General features: G+C 34.5%; 1 protein-coding gene across 1 annotated transcript in view; it reads left to right on the top strand.

The window, feature by feature from the left end:
• LOC150107147 (cytochrome P450 3A5-like) overlaps positions 1–21,143 on the top strand; it is a 51,503-nt gene that overhangs the window by 17,038 nt on the left and 13,322 nt on the right. Inside the window, exons 5-9 of the mRNA XM_090391029.1 lie at positions 6,738–6,854; positions 10,881–11,118; positions 14,439–14,578; positions 17,566–17,704; positions 21,015–21,099. Of these exons, the coding sequence (XP_090247155.1) occupies positions 6,738–6,854; positions 10,881–11,118; positions 14,439–14,578; positions 17,566–17,704; positions 21,015–21,099 (719 nt within the window). The remainder of the gene's footprint in view (positions 1–6,737; positions 6,855–10,880; positions 11,119–14,438; positions 14,579–17,565; positions 17,705–21,014; positions 21,100–21,143) is intronic.

Raw genomic sequence — 21,143 nt, 5'->3', positions numbered from 1 at the left:
CGCAGGACATATCTGGAATTCTTTAGTGCAACTACAAGTTAGAGGAATCCATACATGATGCTGTTTTTTTTTTTTCCCTCCCCTTGCTTGGATACCCACTCCTCTCTATTAGAAAGTATCACAGAATATATCGTTCTCCGGGTTACACACTAAAATAAAATTAAACCTTTCTGTTAAAATTTTCAGAAAGATTTATTTTTCTCTCTTTCTTGTAATTTTAACGGCATAATAACACCCATGATCAAATTATTTACTAGGCATCTTTCATTATACAAGTTTTAACATGATTTTTCTGTAAAAAAAAAAAAAAAAAAATACGGATAATACAGAAACGTTTTTTCGCGTAACATAATTATTATTGATTCAAAAAAAAAAAAAGAAGAAGTTAGAATTACCTTTTACCTAATACCGTATTACCTTTTATCTGCTTGAGACGGTATCTAAGCTCTTGCCAGTTTCTCCAAAGTCTTAACCACCACAGAAGAACAAACTGGTCTATAGTTTAATACCTCCATTCTAGTAGATACCGCCTACAAGCAAGTGGCAGTATTTTATATTCTTTGGGAACTTCCCCCTTTAAGAGGCTTTCATTAAGTCAGGTCAGTAGTTCATTTTAACACACGTAGCGAAATCTCATCCAGTCCTACCGGCCTTGTTGACATTCTAATACATCCACTCCATTCACTATCTATATAATACACTGTACACACACAAAGATGTACTTACATATACATTTTCGTATAATATATACAGGAAGGCCTCACTTTACGTTTCCTCTATTAATGAAGATTTAAATTAACGAACATTTCAAAATCAACAGCAAACATCAAAAACATAAACAAACAAAATTAAAAAAAAAATTCGTAAATTGAACATGCCGGCAGAATTCGCGATTTTCTTTAGTTTTATATTCTACGACAGGGCTTCCTTAACCTTTATGGGTTGAGACCCACTTTCGAAAACGGTAATTTTTCGCAACCCATTCGTTTGTAATGCACACTTTAAAAGGAAGGGGGGGATAAAAAAACATCGCTTTACTACTTTTAAATTGTTTACTGAATACACTTAATATATAAATTTATTAACCAGATACATAATGAGGTATACGTGAAGAATGGGCTTGTTTTCTATTTTTGCTGATGACGTCTTTGACGTCCATGATGTGTGTTATTTTCAGACGCAAGGTGTTTGATAACTGAAGTTTATTTCGAAATTTGTTTTTAATTCCTATCATTGCCGAAAATCCAACTTCACACATATAAGAAGTAGTAAAAGGAATTAGCACTCTTAAAGCTGTGGTAGAAACAGCTGGATGCGTGTTTTGAACTGACAGCCAAAACTGCATCAATTTTTTACGATCAAAATTCATTTTCAACGAAGTGTCTTCGGACAAATCAATTAGTCCTTCGTCTGCCTTCGTAGATATACCGGTAGCCACATCACTAAGAAATGGATTCACAATCTACGTGTTTTTCCTCATCATTTTTCATTTCTTCACTGAAATAATAATCAAAACTTTCTTTCAACGACACACCCAAAATCAGCTAGCGACCCACACTAGTCTATAGTTTGGTTCATCTTTGGGAATCACTGTCCTACGACATTATGGGTAGAAATTACAAAACGTTTGTTTGCGTTTGGTCCTCAGCGAAATGAACCACGTTATAAGGACTGCTAAAAGGTAAGTATTAACTATTAGTATTTAAACAATAAATTTAAAATGTCACCTAAACGTTCAGCCGATTCGACGTCTTCCTGAACTAAAAAAAGAAAAAAGCAGAAAATTACCTACCACTGAATAAAAAATGGAAGTAATCCGACGCATCGAATGAATGCCATTCTGATGAGTGTAAAACATTCAAGGTAACGCCTTCAACAGTTTCAACCCCAGCAACCGACGAGATAAAGCGTTCATATGCAGGAATTGTTAATGCAAAATGTGTCAAGAACATCATATTCAAGGAGTGAAAAAATATTAGTGCTGTAGATTGAAGATACGAATCAAAACACCATTCCTATAATTCAGCTAATCATGGAGAAGGGAGAATTCTCGTTTTCTCATTAAGGCTTCTCCATTATACAGTATTTTTACTTTAATTTATAAACTTATTGTCTTATGTTATTTATAAACATGACTTGTGTAATATAATTATAAAATAATCATAATTCTTTATAAAAACTTCCAAATTATTTACTTGTAGATGTCAAGATTAGATGTCAAGGTTAAATAAGATTGGTTCCTTCGTACTGAAGGAACCAATCTTATTTAACACATAATTTTACTTCAATTTACTTTAGTAGGCTGGGAACCCAACCCCTTCGTACAATGACGCCTTCCAGTGTGTGTGTGTGTGTGTACGCACACAAATACAATATACGTTTTCGTAAATCAATATACAGTTGACACTTGAACACGGGAGTTACGGGCGCCGATCCCTAGTGCAGTCGAAAATCCTCGTATAATTTTTGACTCCAGCAAAACTTCACTACTAATAGCTAGTGTTGACCGGAAGTCTTACCGATAACATAAACAATGGATTAACACATATTTTGTATGTTATATGTATTATATTATATACTGTATGCTTACATTAAAGTACGCTAGAGAAAAGAAAATGTTATTAAAGAAAATCATAAGGAAGTCGTAAGTTTACAAGACGTGTCTTAGACTTCTTGTAAACTTGACTGTTAGACGCCTGCGTGCTAGAGATAATTGGTCGCCCTTGAGGGTAAGGCTACACTTGTGTTTTTTTTTTTCCCGAACATGTACAGCAGTGAATAGAACATATGCAAGAATGGTGATAGCCACGTTGACGGAAAAAATTTGTAAAGAACATCACTATTCTTGTGCATATATTCTATTCATTGCTGTACATGTTCGAAAAAAAAAAAAAAAACTAGCGTGGCCTTACCCTAACAATGCAGATCGCGAATAAATTTACAGTATAACCCAGAATATTAACTATTAGTAGTTTTTATGACAGTATAATGTAGCCTAATTGACAAAGGAAAATTCATAAAATATTTTATATACTGTAGATTATTTATGTTAATTTTATAAAAATAAAAAAAGTACAATGAATGCATAAATTATATCAAACAGATGCAAAATGTACAACTTTCCAACCGGATGTAATCATTACGTCAGAACATTGCTCTTCTTGCTTTTTTATTGCCAATTCATCAATAATATTTGATAATTCTAATTTTTCACACAAATCCTTTTCTATTGCTAGCAATCCTAAATCACTAAACCTAAGTTTTAAAAGAGGTATACCGTGAGTAGACATATCGATACAAAATTAATAACGGAAAAAACTCACGTACAAAGATTATTTAATAGTATAATTTTCGCCTGTGTGTCACAGGCATCTTCAGTACATTAAGCTCAAATTAAACAATAACTGACAATTCCAAAAAGCGCCACCTAAGTAGCTGGTGTAAGATAACTAAAAAGGTCAATAACTTTCCTAAAATAAAATTAAAAAAAAAAAAAATACAATAAAAAGTTAGGAAAGATTAGCTGATTTGTAAAGTACTATCTCCCATAAAGGGGATAGACGGAAGCCGTCGGATCTTTAAGTTAGGAGAATGAAGTAGAGTTTCATATGTTTCTTTATAAAGGCGTTCCATGAGAAACTGACTTTTGTGAAGGACTCTTGTCTTTCTCCAATAAACTCTGTGTCTAGTGAAGATGGCATGTTCTGCAAGTCCAGACTTTTCATATTTAAAGTATTCAATATAAGATTGGTGTTCTTCTAGCCGAATAGAGGCAGATCTTCCTGTTTGTCCGAAATAAGATAATCCACAAGAGCACGGAATCTGGTCTTGTGGATTATCTTGTCTTAAACCTGTCTTGGGTCATTGATGTTCTTAAATATGTTTTTATAAGTTTCAGTTTCGAAAAGCTCCTTTCACTTGATGCTACACTAAAGGGTAATGTGAGGAAAAATCTCAAAGCTATGAATAGATTTGGAAATGATGACATCAAGTAATTTTTTGCAATATATGTCAAATTTTTTAATGGGTCAGTTTCTGTAATGCCACTGCCACCGCTAAAAGTTCTGTACGTTATCAGCTCATTGAAAAGTTCTTTGCCATCAATATCTTTAATATATTCACCATCTTTATTAATTTGAAGGGAAACATGTAAATCAACACAAGATTTTTTAATTTTTTCTTCGGTCATTTCTCTGAATTCACAAAGAAATTTAAATACATTATTACATTCATTCAGAATTTCAAATCTTTCCTTAATGGAATTTAATGCAGTATCAACAATTACTAGATAAAACTGAATTCTAAACAATTCTTTTCAATTTTTTTTATTTCTTCATCAAGTTCATCTGGACTTTCTAAGCGGCGAACTTTAGTTCTGTTCCTTACAACCGGAAATTCGGATACTACGTTTACTTCTTTAGCTAAAACGTCTGCGTCTTTAATATAAGTATTAAATGCTTCATCGCATCTAGCTGCCCTTAAAAATTTAACAAAACATTAAGAGATTCATTTATATTAGATTCAGGAGACTGCGACATTTTGCTTACGACATAAATTTTTGACAGACTATCGTTCCATATAACAATTAAGCAAATGAACTTGAAAGAAGCAATCTGATCGAACAAACACTGAGCTGTATGTTTTGTTTTCATGTCTCTGGAATTATCAGCTGATATACCATTTAAACTTTTTAAGACTTTACTTAATTGCAATCTGAGAGGTCGCACCGCTTTCATATTTTTATTTTTATTTTATTTTTAAAGAGATAGAGAATGAAACCCAAAGAAGATATTTCGAAGTTAGCACCGCTATAAGTTTTAACAATGTTACGTTTCTATTTCATCACCAATATTTTTAAATTAACTATAGGCTATATCGAATTTATTCCATCGGCCGCCCTAGAGATTTGGCCACCTGCGTGCACACACGCCCTGCACACCTATTAGGACCCTGGGTGTTATACTACTAACACTAGACATCAAAAATGAAAAGCTAATCTGGAAAAGAAATTCATATTTATTTACAGGTAGTGTAAATAACGAAGCAGCAGCAATATGATTGCTTTATGGTAGCCTAGTGTAATCGATACAATGGCTTCACGGTAGCACAGCCTATACACTAATAAATGAATCGTTATAATTTTTTTAATTTATGCTAATTAAATTTAACTAATTCTGCAGTTATGATTTAACACTGCATCTTTACGTTTGTTTACATTTCTCTCGACTGCGAATGGTGCCATGTACGGTCTGTAAGTGTTTGTGCGCGTAAGTTTTGATAAATTTTAACTTTTTATAATAGATTTGTGTATATTTTATGGTAATAAATGATCAAATAGACTAGTATCTACATATATTTTTGCATTCATGACATACTTAACTTTTTCTTAATTTTTTCGATATTTCTAAGCTATGCGGTTCGTCTGCAAGTTTTATTAAATTGTCGCCACCTTTTTTTTTTTTGGAGATATTTATTAAATATCTCCAAAAATTTTTCCAATTTATTTATTGAAAAAAATCCCCGTATAAGTGGATCCACGCAGTTCAAACCCATATTCTTCAAAGGTCAACTGTATATTGTTACTAGTCATAGATGTACTGAATTATACATTCAGACAATCAATCAACACAAGATTGCAGCGAACGTAATTGTCAACTATTGACAGTTCCACTGGTATGAATTAATTTGCCTCCCTACAGCGATTAAATTCTATATTTCCGAAGCTCCAATACTCCTACACCTTGATAAGACGTAAAAATTGGCAATGAGATTTAGCAATTAATGCTATTTCAAGAAATATTGCAGTCTAACCATACTTTGAAAGTTTGCAACATAATAACCTGTAATTAAATATCTTTCTGAAATACACTCTAATAAAATACATTAATATCTGTTCAAAATATTCCACTACGCAACGTTTCGTTAGCTGCTAACACACAAAAACAAACACCTCAAGCATAAGTGACACACAACGCCACAAAGTTCACAGAAATGCGTTGCAAAGGTGTCCAAAGTAGCTCATACGGTTACTTGGTTATTGAAGAACATGCCAACATGCAGAGATATTCCTCTTTATAAGTCCTTGATATATTCACATCTGGATTAGCGTGTTCCTGTCTGGTGGTGGTGTGGTTTTCTTGGGGATGAGAAAGTGGTGGATAAGATTCAGAGGCGAGTGTCGTAGTTGGTGAGAGGGGATCTGAAGAATGCCTCCTATGATTGAAACGGATTGAGAGGCTCTTCGTTGCAGAAGTTAATTGATAGGCGAAAAGTGAGTAATACCATTAAAATATTTAAGCACCTAAAAGGATTTTATAGTATTAATACAAGGAAATATTTCAGCAGTTGGTGAAGAGCGATAGAACAAGAAGTTATCCCTGGAAATTGAGTAAGAGCATGGTTAACAAGAGTGTATTTTAGTTGGAGAGTGGAGAACAAGTGAAATGCGTTGTCAGATTAGGTTGTGAGTGCTTCGTCTGTCACTGAATTCAAGGAGAAGTATGAAAGTTATTAGGTCTCCTGTGATAAGTCTTCGAACTGAATGGAGGTGCCCTTATAATAAGAGCAATAAACCAAAAACATATCATTTGAGTACACAATGAATATATATTTTTAAATTTTTGCTTACATTTCATTGTTATACCATCAAACTCGATTAATTATTTATATTAATATATTCATTTTTGTATATTTAAACTTATAATAAGCAAAACATTCTCCCCTTCTGTCTTTTTCAGCGTTTCATTGCTCTGAAAAGTAATTTCAAAAAATTCTTGACAGTTCTTCGTAACAAACGGTGGAAGGAGGTGAGAAGCATATTGACGCCTTCGTTCACAACAAGTAAAATGAAACTGGTAGGTACAGAAGTAGTAGTACCGAATGTTCCATTCAATTTGATTCTTATTATTGAATGCTGATTTCTGTTCTTTGCTGATTAACACTGTGAATTAATGTTAAGCAATGTATTTTAAAAGGTTATTGGAGTTTATGGAGCCAGTATTATTATAATGATTAGATCAAGTCTACAAATCTTTTATTAAATTAATTCGTTTAAATTATTAAATAAAAATATTAATATGGTATTAGTATACTATTACCAGCATTAAGTATAAATTTGAAAAAAAATTTTAAATAAATAATTAATTTATTTCCGAAAATCTTCAAGAAGTTTAAAATAATACTGTTCATTTTTTATAAAACTTGTAGTTCAAAGGAACAACGCACAGGATTTTCTCTTTGTTAGCAATTTGTGAAAATAGGGAAGATGCACATTCCGAATATTGTGTTTGTGTTTTTCGTAGTTTATTGATTACGAAAAGCCATTCATGAAAACTTTGTGTCATTTAAAAAATAATCAAGTCCAATTTTCATTGACCGTTCTCCTAGCTTCATAGCTGGAAGTAGCTATATGTTATGATCATGAGCAAGGTGGTTTTCCGTTGCCTTCCTTGTCGTAGTATATTTTATGACTGTATCCGTGAGTGTTCATGGGACCGGTTTGCCTTTTTGAGGGATGAAAAATCCGAGTTACTGGGAGAAACCCCTCCAGCTCCGTATGAGACCGGTTAACTCACTCTTAGTGAAAAGAGACCAGATAAAGGTTCCTCACGTCACTGACGGAAATCGAACCCAGGTCTTTCCGACCAAAGAGCTTCGTCTATACTGACTGAGCTGCGAAGGCTCTTAGCTTCACAATATACGCTAAACGCTTAAACTATAAGAGACATTCGCATTCTAAATGAATTCAACGCCATGGGAATCTATTTAAGCACATGCAAGGTAGCCGTTTTAAAAGATGTTAACTTGTCTCCAGACAATCAAAAAACATTTAACAGTAACCATGGTATACTGAAAATGGTTTGTGATAAAGAAAAAACGGAAAGTGATGGTCGATGCAGAAAAGAGACAAGAGATCAACAGGATTATAAATTTCATTGCGTGCTGCAAATGGTCAAATTCTACATTTACTAGAGTGTATTAATGCACCATGCACAGATAACTCCTGAATAGGGTAAACCACGCCTGTTAATAAATAATAATGACGAAACTGCTACAGTCAAGGTGAACGAACAGATACCTGCATTGATTGTATGAAACTTATCCCAATTTTAGTTCTGCGTGTAAATAAAATGAATGGATAAAAGAATTGGGTTATAGCGACAATAACACAAACTCACTTCTGGATCAGAGTCTTATAAATTCTCTACATTCTGTAGACAATCGTATAATAAACTGCATCTTCATAGATTCACTTTCTTCATGTTTAAATGACTCAACTCATACCTGAAAAAAAATAAAAATACGAGGTAATATTGATAATGTCCTCTTACCTACAAACCACATTTCTATTCGTGTGCGAGAAGAGCCACTCCAGATTAAGTCTGCTTACATGCACTGCAACAATCGGAAAAAGATCCACCGGTGGAGAAAATGCTGACTGAATGCTACTATATGTATGCAAGAATGACTATTTAATTAAATTTGCCAAAATATTATATTCTTGTTTTATCCTTTGTCCAAGTTTGCGCGTGAAGTATCATCACGACTAGGCTACTTGCATATAGAGGCTGATGACTTCACATCACCTGCCTTAATATCCCATAATGCAAAGCACATATCCTTACGGACATGTATAATGCTATGTATTATGAGAAGGGTCACTATCTAGATAGTTTCGACCTTTATTAAGGCATCTCTTCTGGAGTCATCTTAATAAGATGACTTCACTGATGAGGCCTCAATAAAAATCAGAACTGGTCTGGGTAGTGACCCTTCCCATAATGCATGGTATTATACACATCCAAACGGATGTGTGCTTTGCATTATGGGATACTAAGGCAATCGATGCGAAATCATCAGCTTCCATAAACAAGCAGCCTAATTGTGAAGATATTTCACGATTAGCTACTTGAAGTGAAGATATATCACGCGTAAAATTTGTTTGCTTACAGTGGATAAAGGATAAAACAAGAATATAATTTCTTAGAAACTTTAATTTAATTTGCAAACAAGAGAATAAACTTTTAGCAAGAATAACTACACTCACATAAAGATCAATATCTCTCAATCTTCTGTGAGCACGCGAATAAATAAAATACCTGTGCATCTACTCTGACCTCTAATATCGAAGTAGCACATTCAATACAGCTAAAAATCTAAAATTCTTGGTCTATTTTACAGTTCCGGATATCCCCTATCAAATACAGAAAAATTCAACACTTACTACATCTTGATATATTCTATCATCTGTTATGGTAAAGTTATCTGGGGAGGTGATGTCAAAACCTATTCAGATAAGACCCTTATGTTACAAAAAATATTTCTGAGAATCCTTCTTGGTGTAAAAATAAATGAATATATCGGTAGCAAATTCGCAGTTCTGGTAATGCTCTCAAACCCGAAGATATGTAAGTAGAGCAGATCTATAAATTCAATTCAAGATATCTGCACATACCGTCCAATGAATTAGATACTTTTGCAGAAATCAGTGGTTTCCATATAGGTATGAGACTACTAATACCGATTCCCTGCGCACAGTTTAGTGAGATATGGGTCGGGGAACAGCCTTCATTAAATGCTTCAATCAACTGCTGTACAAAGGAAGTTCTGTTTGTTCGTATAAGCCTTCTCAGTCGAGGGCGATCTCGTTCCTGACAGATTTGTATTAGGACCAGAGTTACGCCTCTTAGACAAGCAATGTGGGTTATTTTTCCACTGATTAAACACCGGCATATCTCATCTTTTGAGAAACCAGTCAGCTCTGCTATTTTCAGAATCGTGGCTCCAGATAGACAGACACCCACAATAAACCCTTCATCGAACTCCGAAAGACGTTTTCTTTTCCTATTATGATGAACACTACTAGCGATTACTGACTAGTAGCATTCTTAAATAATTGCCTAGAACGTGCTGACTCAGGTGAACAAGTATTTTGCATATACGCTGTGTAAGTGACTTTTACATACATCTGCATAAAGGTTTCTAATTCAGCGGCTGGTATGTGTATACGTGACTGACCTACACATATTTTAAATAATGTAAGCATCGTTCTTCCGGATGATCTGCTAACAGTTCGAAAATCTGTTCTAACATGCTTTATTAAAAACTGAAAAGACTTGTTATACTACAAATCAGTTTGGCAAAAATTCGCCCTTCATTCTTCATTGGATAACATAATCGAATAAGATGGACAACGCGTTAAAAATGCGGCAACATTCTGCGTATTTGAAAATAATAGAAAACTCCACCTACTATCAGCAGTCTTGTAATGTTAAAGCAGCAATAGCTTATTTTTTGTTTGAAATTGCCGCAGAATTCGGAAGTCGTACTGGTTGACACGCCTCGATTCACTTAACTTTAAAGACAAATTCAACACGCTTCTTGAGCTACTAGCTAAATATGTGATTTTAAAGCAGTCCTGCTTATTAACCAACGAAGTATTTTTCTTTCTGTATTGCATATCATTTAATGGAATGTGTACAGTTTATTTGTTCCTTATGATCTCATTTTCTAAGCATCGAACTGTAAATGTTTTATACAATTTTCATACTTCTGCATAACCGCAATTAAAGCATTTCATGTTATAATTGCATTCCTGGAAATAGAGACATTATTGTATAATAATTGTTCATTTTCAAATTACTCGTGTTTTCGTTTCTGACTATAATGCGTTTTCTTTTAACTGTAAAGGATACTGATATAATTGGAATGATTTTTCCAATTATAAAAAAAAAAAAAATTAAACAAAAAAAAATTTCAAAAATTATGGCATCGAATGGCATTCACAATTTTTAAAAATCTTAAAACTTGTTTCGCTTGGAGCTTTCCAATCAGTTGGAAATCTTTATGTTTAATGCATTGCAAATTTGTTTCCTTTTAAGATGTCTCCGATAATCACCGATGCCCTAGAAAGTCTTCTGGGAAACATAAAGGTGAAAGCAAACAGCAAAGAACCTTTTGACATCTATCCTCTTTACCAGGGCCTGACCATGGATGTGATTGGAAGAGCTGCTTTTGGTATTAAAACAGAAGTTCAAAAGAATCCTAACCATACCTTCTTGCGATCAGCCAAGCTGATCTTTAGAACCAACATTTCCTCATTTCTTACCATCTCCTTGGGTACGTTTCGTTCGTTATAATTTCAGTATTTTCTTAATTAATGCAGTGTTTATGAAGGAAAAAAATCTTAAAAATTAAAAAAAAAAAAAGTAACCGAAATGAATACAAGATTGATTATTGTTTGCATCATGTCTTTTATGATGCAAAACTGGTGATATCTTATTACAATATAAACAAACCATATAAACATACCACATAATATAACATACGAGGCGTTCTTTCCTTCCTGTTCCTTCCAACATACATAAAATCTTGTATGTTGGAAGGAACAGGAGAGCCGTGGAGTTTTCATTCCGTTGCTGATTAATTTCGTTTCTTTAAGCCTTGTTCAGGTTGATGACTCAGATTTTATTTTTGGTTTTATATTTGTTTATGTAAATCTCGCCCATTAAAATGTGTCCTACCATACAAGGTGAGATAACTAGGAAATACTATTGTAGAAACAAAATGTGTCTACAATAGTATTTTTGTAGACACATTTTGCATAAAAACAAAATATGCCAAATTGCATAAAAACAAAATATGGTATTTTTTCAAGTTCGGGGCTCCAATAAGAAGAGTAGATGTTTCACACCAGATGACAAATATCATGTAATACCTGAAACGAGTAGTTTTAATGCTTTTATTGCCTGGTGTGGAACAAAAGAGAAGAAAAATTAAACTAAAATGGCTAACTGAAAAATGAAGCATGAAACATTTATTTGTCGATGAATTCACGATTCTGTTGAGACGTGCATCCCAACATGAACTCTGCACTACGATATTCATTGAAATCATTTGTTGATTTACAAAGTAGTTTGTGATCCTTTCTAGATCATTTTTAATGAAAATTACCCGAAGAAAAATGAAGAGATCAGGAATGTCGGGAAGATATTTCGGGATGCTCTGGACTACATTTATTCCAGAAACCGACATACGGAATCGGCAACGTTTTTACAACCAAAAAATATCAACTCATCCAGAAAAGTAAACAAACAAACAAACAAACAAACAAACAAAAACATGCTTTTAAATACTGCTACTACAATTCCAAATGACAAGACCAAAAACTCGATTTTTCCATATAATGTTCAGTTTGTTTCATTCATGAGTTAAAACGATTAATCCTGAAATTGTAATGTGCCATAATATAAATGAGTAAGTCTTCACCAACTTGTTAGTATCTGCCCATCTTGCATAATTTGGAATATCAAACGTGCACCTCAGCTCTATCCAGAAATACCTGCTTTATAGTCTTCTAAACGTCGGCTGGTGTTATTTCTTGTTTCACTAAATTAAATTTCACCTGTCCATCACACACACATATATATATACTTGGTTTTTAATCCTTTTCCCAAGTAAGCAAAACAGTTTTGCACGTGAAATATATTCACGTCTGAGCTACTTTTATATATATATATATATACTTGATTTTTAATCCTTTTCCCAAGTAAGCAAAACAGTTTTGCGCGTGAAATATATTCACGTCTGAGCTACTTGTTTATAGAGGCTAATGACTTCATATCACTTGCCTTAGTATTAACAAATTATGCATTGCATTACACACGCGTGTGTGTGTGTGTCCGTAGCATCCGCAGCTCAGTCAGTATAGAGAAAGCCCTTTGGTCGGAAAGACCTGGGTTCGATTCCCATCCAAGACGTGTGGGGACCTTTTATCTGGTCGACTCACATTCGGTGAGTCGACCACTGCGGGTAGCACTGACTCCCTGCGCTTCCATCTCAGTATGGTATCACTGATTGATGACGTGGGATATATATATATATATATATATACCTTGTGGATCAGTCTAACTGCACTACCTTGTGGGTCAGTCTAATTGCACTACCTTGTGCAATTAGACTGACAAGTGTGCAATCTACACTTGTGGGTCAGTCTAATTGCACTACCTTGTGGGTCAGTTAGACTGACCCACAAGGTAGTGCAAGTCTAGGCAACTCGTGGTAAAAACGGAATAAGCTCTGATCACTATTCTTAATATTTACCCTTAATGCAAAGCCAATCTCCTTGAAAAGATATATATATGATGCTATGCATTAAAGGCAAGGGGCCACTACCCAGACCGGTTTCAACCTTTATTGAGGTCTCATCAGTGGAGCCAGGCTTAGAAATACCAAGGTTAAGTAATACAGAGCTTATAAGTATTTTACCAAAACAAGTTACCAAAAGGTGCTTTGACCTTATTAAATAAAAATCTCAGGATGAGAGACAGATGTAGAAAGTTTTTTTATCTTGGGTATAATATATGTTAAAGATACCAAGCTATTTTAAACCTGGTTTTACTCCATTTTCTAAGTAAGCAAACAGACAAATAAGTCAAGTTTGCACCTGCAAATAGTGTGAGTCTAACTGACCCACAAGGTAGTGCAAGTCTAGGCAACTCGTGGTAAAAATGGAATAAGCTCTGATCACTATTCTTAATATTTACCCTTAATGAAAAGCCCATCTCCTTGAGGAGATGTATGATGCTATACACTACCTTGTGGGGCAGTTAGACTCACACTACGTGCAAACAGACAAATAAAGCAAACTTGACTTATTTGTCTGTTTGCTTACTTGGGAAATGGAGTAAAACCAGGTTTGAAATAGCTTGGTATCTTTAACATATATTATACCCAAGGTAAAAAACTTTCTATATATATATATATATATGTGTGTGTGTGTGTGTGTGTGTATTAACATGAGTTGCCTTGGTCTTGCACTACGTGTAGGGTCAGCTAGACTACTTGGGAAATGGAGTAAAACCAGGTTTAAAATAGCTTGGTATCATTAACACACACACACACACACACACACACACACACACACACACACACACACACACACACACACACACACACACACACACACACACACACAGTATATATAGTCAATAAAGGTCGAAACCGGTCTGGGTAGTGGCCCCTTGCCTTTAATGCATAGCATTATACATCTCCTCAAGGAGATGGGCTTTGTATTAAGGGTAAATATTAAGAATAGTGATCAGAGCTTATTCCATTTTTACCACGAGTTTCCTAGACTTGCACTACCTTGTGGGTCAGTTAGACTCACACTACTTGCAGGCGCAAACTTGACTTATTTGTCTGTTTGCTTACTTGGGAAATGGAGTAAAACCAGGTTTAAAATAGCTTGGTATCTTTAACATATATTATACCCAAGGTAACCCCCCCCCCCCACACACACACACACGCACGCACGCACGCACACAGTATTATTCTCCTTCTTTAAGCAATAAGCATTTAACAAGTATGGGTTTTCATATCTCAATCACATATCAAGATTCCTTCTGACTGTTATTTTTATTGTTTTTAAACTCTTGCAGTTTCATTTCCGGAACTTTCTTACCTGTTTCTTCTGATTCGCCAAATCAAGTTAATGTTTAAAAACGAACTGCGAGATCCTGTAGCAGAAATGTCAAACTCCTGTAGAGCAGTTCTCAAATCAAGGAGAGAAAATCCAATGGTGAGTTTTTAGACATGCCTTGAAAAGCAATGTTCATATATATACAGTATTACAGATTTAAAAAAAAAAAAACTGTGTGTGTGTGTGTGTACACACGTTTTCCTAAGTCGAGAACAGATATTTCATTGAATCAAAAATGGTTACTTCTTGAAGTTTAGAAGTTGTTTAGTCTTCAGTTTGAAATAGTTAATTTTCAAAGTGAACATATTTCTGATCCACACACTTCTGTCACGAGGTTACATAGAAACTGCAAATGAATAAAGTTAATGAAGTGTGATTATAATATAAGACTTTCCCATATCTTCGATAGTGAGAGGTCGTCATGTCGATTCAGGTTCGGACAGTGAAGTAAGGCTTCGGAGTGTATCAAGTTCTGTGCGACTGTCACTTTTCTTACTTCCGACAAATTGGAAATTTGTCTGTGAAGAAAAGATTGCAAGAAAACCAGTGTTGTGTCGTTAATAGGAAATCTGAGAAATCTCGCCTGGCACAACATGGAATTTATACCGATTAACACATCGTATAGTCTGAAACACGCTTACTCCATCGTTGCCGCCATAAATTCGAACGTTCGTTAAAGAAAACAGTGAAGCCTTTGTCCGAACCTGAATGGGAAAAATTGCTTTACACTATCAACGATATCGGAGAGTCTTATTATAATCACACATCATTAATATTTTTAATTAATAATACCCTGTTTCCTCAGTTACTTCTTTGCCCTATTCTGTGTATAACAAATATCACCCGGATGTTGCTATTTTAAATTATACATTGTTCGTGATTTACTTTGTATTCAAACTGCTTGATGCCACTGATGATGACTTGTCATTTTCAGTTGAAATAGATGTCTATTAAATATATTATTCACTTTTTCCTTGTGTTATCGCGTTAATTTTTGATGTCAAGGACATGTTATAACATCCTGAAGTATTCCGGATGTCTCCACACTTGTCCTCATGAAGAACTTTTGTTTCTCGGTGATAATTTGTTTTAATATTTTCTGCAATTAAAATTTCATGAATGCACGGTGTTTCATCTACACTAACATCGTCTCCACTGCTCTAACTGGAAGACATCTAGCGATGGAATTGTGAAATGTACGCCAAAACGCGAAAAACATTAAATGAATGGGTGAATTTTGGTTCGCACCGCTGCAAACATCTGTATCTGAAAACATTAGGAAGTATACATTTTATGCTCAATTCCATTACACAAATTTTCTTATTGTGTTAATGTTGGACTTGTCCGACTTCCGGGAAGTTGAGGGCTTAGCCATGTCAAGTTTATATTATAGACAGCCAGTGTCCATACTTCTGGAAAAATATGCAGCAGTACATCATCAGGTGTGTGTGTGTGTGTGTGGAACAGATATATATCAGTTTGCAATGCTGATGCATTTTCTTAACTGCCACTTTCCAGCATAAGAGGATCTCATGGTTTACTTCTTTTTGGCATCCTGTGATGATATATTTTGTTCTTTTGTATTTCTTTTTCATCTTCCACTTCTGACATGAACGGTAGTAAGCTGAATGATATCCCTGAGAGATTAGACATTTAGTATTCATTGAAGAGCATTTAATATCATATTTTTACTACCATTTCGAGCACAGGTCGTAGAGCCACAACAGACAATTTGGGTATGTCCATATATCTGACATATAAAGCATCTTAGTGGATCAGAGATGTACATTCTAACAGGAGAGTAGAGATGGCTTAGGTGTATCAAAAATAAGGATGGTGTTCCTGGCTGGAACCAGGTGACATCCCTATGTATTAGGATGCGTCTCACACCTGTCGCTCCCTGATCTTTAAGCTCTGAACACATCTGCTCATCAGGAACATCAAGGAAATCCCATTCTGATTTCACTTATCTACAACTTACTATGTTACTATGATTGGTATTCTACCCATTCATGTTGCCCTCAGCAGTTTTTCAGAATATTGCTGACATGATGTTTCCTGTCAAAACAAGAGATCCTGTCAGTCTGTCTAAACTCTTCGGAATAATAAAGGATGCCATTTTCCTTATCAGCTATTCACCTGTTGAATGGATAATAGAAAAAATGGTACATTTATACTAGTATCATAAGTTTTGTTTCTTACTTTGGCTATCAAATAATATATCTACATCAGCACTTAGTTGGGACCCTGGAAGATCCCACCCAAACCATTTGAGGATGCAGAATGCATGCTTGACATAGTTTTTTGTTTGACATAAGAGCAACCAGCCAACCACAGAGCCATACATGGACGCCAACTGACCGGCAAGCAATGAATGTGCTCAGGAGTGGAACTTCAAGGCAACTCCGGACGCTATACCAGCACCACAGCAAGCCTTGTGTATCGACTCTGGATCATGAGGTGAGACGCTTAATGACTCTTCCAGGCAAGCCCACTAGCCTACTGATCCTATCCGGGCCATCTGGGACCGCTCGTATTGCCGAAGCAGAGGACAAAGTAGTGCAATACCACCAGAACCCTCTTTCCGGGTGCCATAGAACAGCAAACATGGCGACAGGGGAATTCGATCCAAGTGGAAGAAAGTATAGTAAAAAGACTCGGAAGAATTAGAGGAAAGGAAACGGAAAGAAAAGCAAAGAAAAAGAGGAAGGAGTGAAAAGGCCCAATACCATCACTGGGAGGCCTCCTTCTACCACGAACATGTGCTTTAAGTGGAGGGGATAGCCTTATATAACGCAATATGAGAGACGAAATGAAGATGTGATATCTAGATGTAATGTCACATACGGATTTCATACACAAGATACGCCATCTTTAGCGTTCCCTTTATTTATAAATTTGGATAATTTAAAATATTTTCGGAGCAGAAAACTCAATATATCATTTACATAATAATTAAGAAGTATAATTACTTAATGAATGATATTTATTAGTTATTTCAAGTTACTTAAGGTATGCGATATTTTCTAATTAGATACTTTTATTTTCCATTATTTCATATAAAAGTAATGACTCTTGAATTTTAGAGTAATGGACGTACGGATTTACTGCAGTTGATGATTGACTCAAAAGTGTCTGAAAAAGACTTGCAAAATGTAAAAGGAGAACAACTGACCGCAGGCCAAGAATCCGAACAATTGGAAAAGAAAGAAGTCTTAACAAATGGTACGAATCAAATTTTACGCATTACATAATTTTAGAAGGGTACTTATTTGTAATAAAAGTGTATAACCTTTTTTGTATCAAAAGTTAAACCGATTTGGTTTTTGTTAAGAGTACGAATTTATATGAGTGTACGTATTATAAATATAATGAATGATTATTATTAATAGAAATTAAATGGCAGCTACAACCAAATTTATAATAAAGGATGTGACATGTGCATATTATAAGGGGGAAATATATGAAGCAAATCAGAGTAATATAAAAAGAGAAGAAAAATAATCAAATTTGGATTATAAATGAATTAATTGTCTGAATGAAAAACTATACCAAAACACACATAGTATGTGGAAGAGTTAGTAAGTTATAAACAAAAGCAGAAAAAAAAAATGAACTGGAATTGAATAGTTTCCAGTATGCATCACTAGGTAGCAGCAGAGACTAGTAGGATGATATGTAGTAGATGTGCATATTCCCTAGCTGTTTTCAGCAGTTTAAAGTGGCGAGTGTACAACTTCGAACATCCTGCTGTGGTACGTTTCGTATGGGTAAAAGGACTTCCTTCAAAGGACATTCATAAAGAGATTATAGGAGAAGCGTTTCTCACGTGCAGCAGTTTACAACTGAGTTCAGAAATTTTCTGACGATCAGGAGGTTGAAAATGAGGTGCATTATTGGCCGAAACAGCAGACAAAAGAATTCTATGCTGGAGGTGTGGAAGCAGGAGACAAGTGTATAAACTTTGAAAGGGATTACGTAGAGAAATAAATGTTTTTACGGCGTTCGAATTTCACGTTTTATTTTTTTATAACCATTTGTAATTTACTGACTTTCTCTCGTATATCACAAACTACAGCACTACTATTACTAATAATACTACTAATGTAAGTAAAACAGAATATAAAAGAGGTCCAACACAAGTTTTACACAGAAAATTAGCCAGCTGTGGGAATAACAAGAAATGAATGCTAATTTATGGGTACTTAATTGTGGAGAAGGGGGGAGTATAGCATATACCCTAACTTTATTAAAGTAATGAAATTAGTAAGAGCATGATTTTTTATTGACACCTTCAAACGCGTAAAAAAACAAGCAGTAAATTAATTAAGCTCCACAATTAATGTAAATAGAGCTTCGCATCCATTTTACTTGAAAATGCTAATGAAAAGAGTTAAAATATGCAATACAATACTTAGATAATAATAATAAAAGCCCAGGAGTTGATGGTTTAATAACAGTAAAATGGTAAAGAATTTTGGTAAGTACCGTCTTCAGCTTCGGACAAAACTATTGAATACACCTTTAGAACGGAATTATTTTATGATATCTTAAATTAACTGCTGTTCACCATTTTTAAGGAGGAACCAAATAGTCTATAGGCCGATATCAGTTTTGCGAAGATAATTGAGAAAATACCGAAGAATAGAAAAATAAATGTTTATGAGACAACACTTTTTTACAACTGCTACTTCTTTGTTTCGGAAAAACAGCAACACTGAGAAATTAATTCTTAATATGACAAAATCTACACAGACATTATTAACAAGGGAAAAAAAGTAACGTATTCGAGATATTAAGGTGCCATTTGACTCAGCAGGCTGCTTACTCTTTGTACAAAAGTTACACGAAAGTGGCATAAGAGGTACTTGTTACAAGTGATTCAAAGAGAGAGACTACTAAATACAAATATTTAGTTGTGTTTTTAAACAGTTCTTTGAATAGTTACTCACACAAGTATTTTAACAAAAAGGATAAGATATATCTTGTAGAAATTTTATTATTTGAAACAAACTGAATCAAGGAAATTAACATTTATTACTCCAGTCTCTCAAATATTGCAATATGCGGTCGTGCAGATTTATTTTGCAGTCACCTCCAATATGGAGGTGACTGCAAAATAAATCTGCACGACCTATCTTCTGTGCGAAAAAATAAATAAGTAAAAAACTTCGAAGTAATATTTAATGTTGCAAAACTGTCAAGCCTACAGTTACTTCCGGCTGACTATCTTTAAATTATTAGACAGGCAAACAGAACATTAATCAATGCTATGAAAAGTATCAGCTTGTTTCCTGTACCGTTAACATGTAGAAATAATTTAAAGTAATATTCTGGATGCATAGCCCCCCTGCCCCAAATATATAACAGTCATCATCCCAAACGGAAAATAACTTTTCACAATTTAAGAGTTATGTTGAAGAAACGATTACTAATTCAGAGCTTCACCAGCGCCTTCACTAGCACTGTAAAGAGATCTTACGAGAAATGCTGCTATTGAATTCCAGTTATACAGTACTACTTTGAAGCTTGGAGTGTTATCATATCCCTTGCGTTTCAAATGAGAATAACACAAAGAACTTTGTTTTATTGTTAGACGTGTTACATTTGTATCTGGTGATTCGATTTTTTTTTCTGCATTGCTGTGTTGTATTTTGTTTCTCGTATTGCACTACTCTTTTTTCTCAAATAAACTCTATATATAATGTTTCGCATAACAAAAAAAAAAAAAAAAAAACATACAAGCTGGATGATTTTCACAAAAATGACCGAGCACATCACATTCGAGTCTGAATAGAAGAACCGCAGATATATAATTGTAACGTACTGCACAAATACAAGCAAAAGTTCTGGTATATGTTGTTTTATTTCAGGCCCAATATATCCTCCCTCTTGTCTCTGTAAATATTCAGCATGTTAAAAAAGTATGCTATTATGTTAAAAAGATTCCACCCTCGTTCGCAGTTTGTTCATTAGTCTTTCTCATTCCGTCTATCAATACGTTATTCTTTAATATGTGCCATAAGAAACAAAAGAAAAAAGTTATTCGATGAACGTGGAGTTCGATCTGGTGTTCAACAATCCATCCCTCTTCCGTTCACGTTGTGTTATTGTTATTATCATCATCATTTCCATGTATATTTAACGGGTGTAGAGGATACTATGATAGCACTATACATTTAGAATAAAATATTCGAATGCCTTTTCATTTGCCAAATGGAGTAAGGGGCTTTTAGGCCTATACTTTTTGAAATCGGTTTCCACTCATCACCTACGCCGAGATTGAGGGCATTCCAATGGCACTGTAGATACGAAGAAACGTTTAATTTTCCTAACCATTAAAAATGAACTAAGTTTTTCGTACATCAGGCAGTGAATGCATTCCTTATATAGACTCAGTACTTCGCTTCTCCAGTTATGACAACTGAGGGGGGATGATTTTTACAAACAAAATCGAGACAAAAACATTGCCGGTTGTAGCAATGAAATCTTGGTTTGGTTATTTTCTTAATTTCTATCCTCTTTTTCTGTTTAGCAACAATAGCAGCAAAGGATGAGACTAATCGTTCTATGACTGACGAGGAAATAATTGGAAATGCATTTCTGGTGTTTTTAGCTGGGTAAGTGTTTGCGATTTATTTTGAGGTTTGTTTATTTTTAAAAG

This window comes from Typopeltis vanoorti, chromosome 4, assembly GCF_054136105.1.
Source record: "Typopeltis vanoorti isolate ZY-2024b chromosome 4, IOZ_Tvanoo_1.0, whole genome shotgun sequence".
NCBI classification, from domain to species: Eukaryota; Metazoa; Arthropoda; class Arachnida; order Uropygi; family Thelyphonidae; genus Typopeltis; species Typopeltis vanoorti.
The sequence above is the reverse complement of the archived record's forward strand: the minus strand, read 5'-3'. Positions and strand labels throughout refer to the sequence as shown.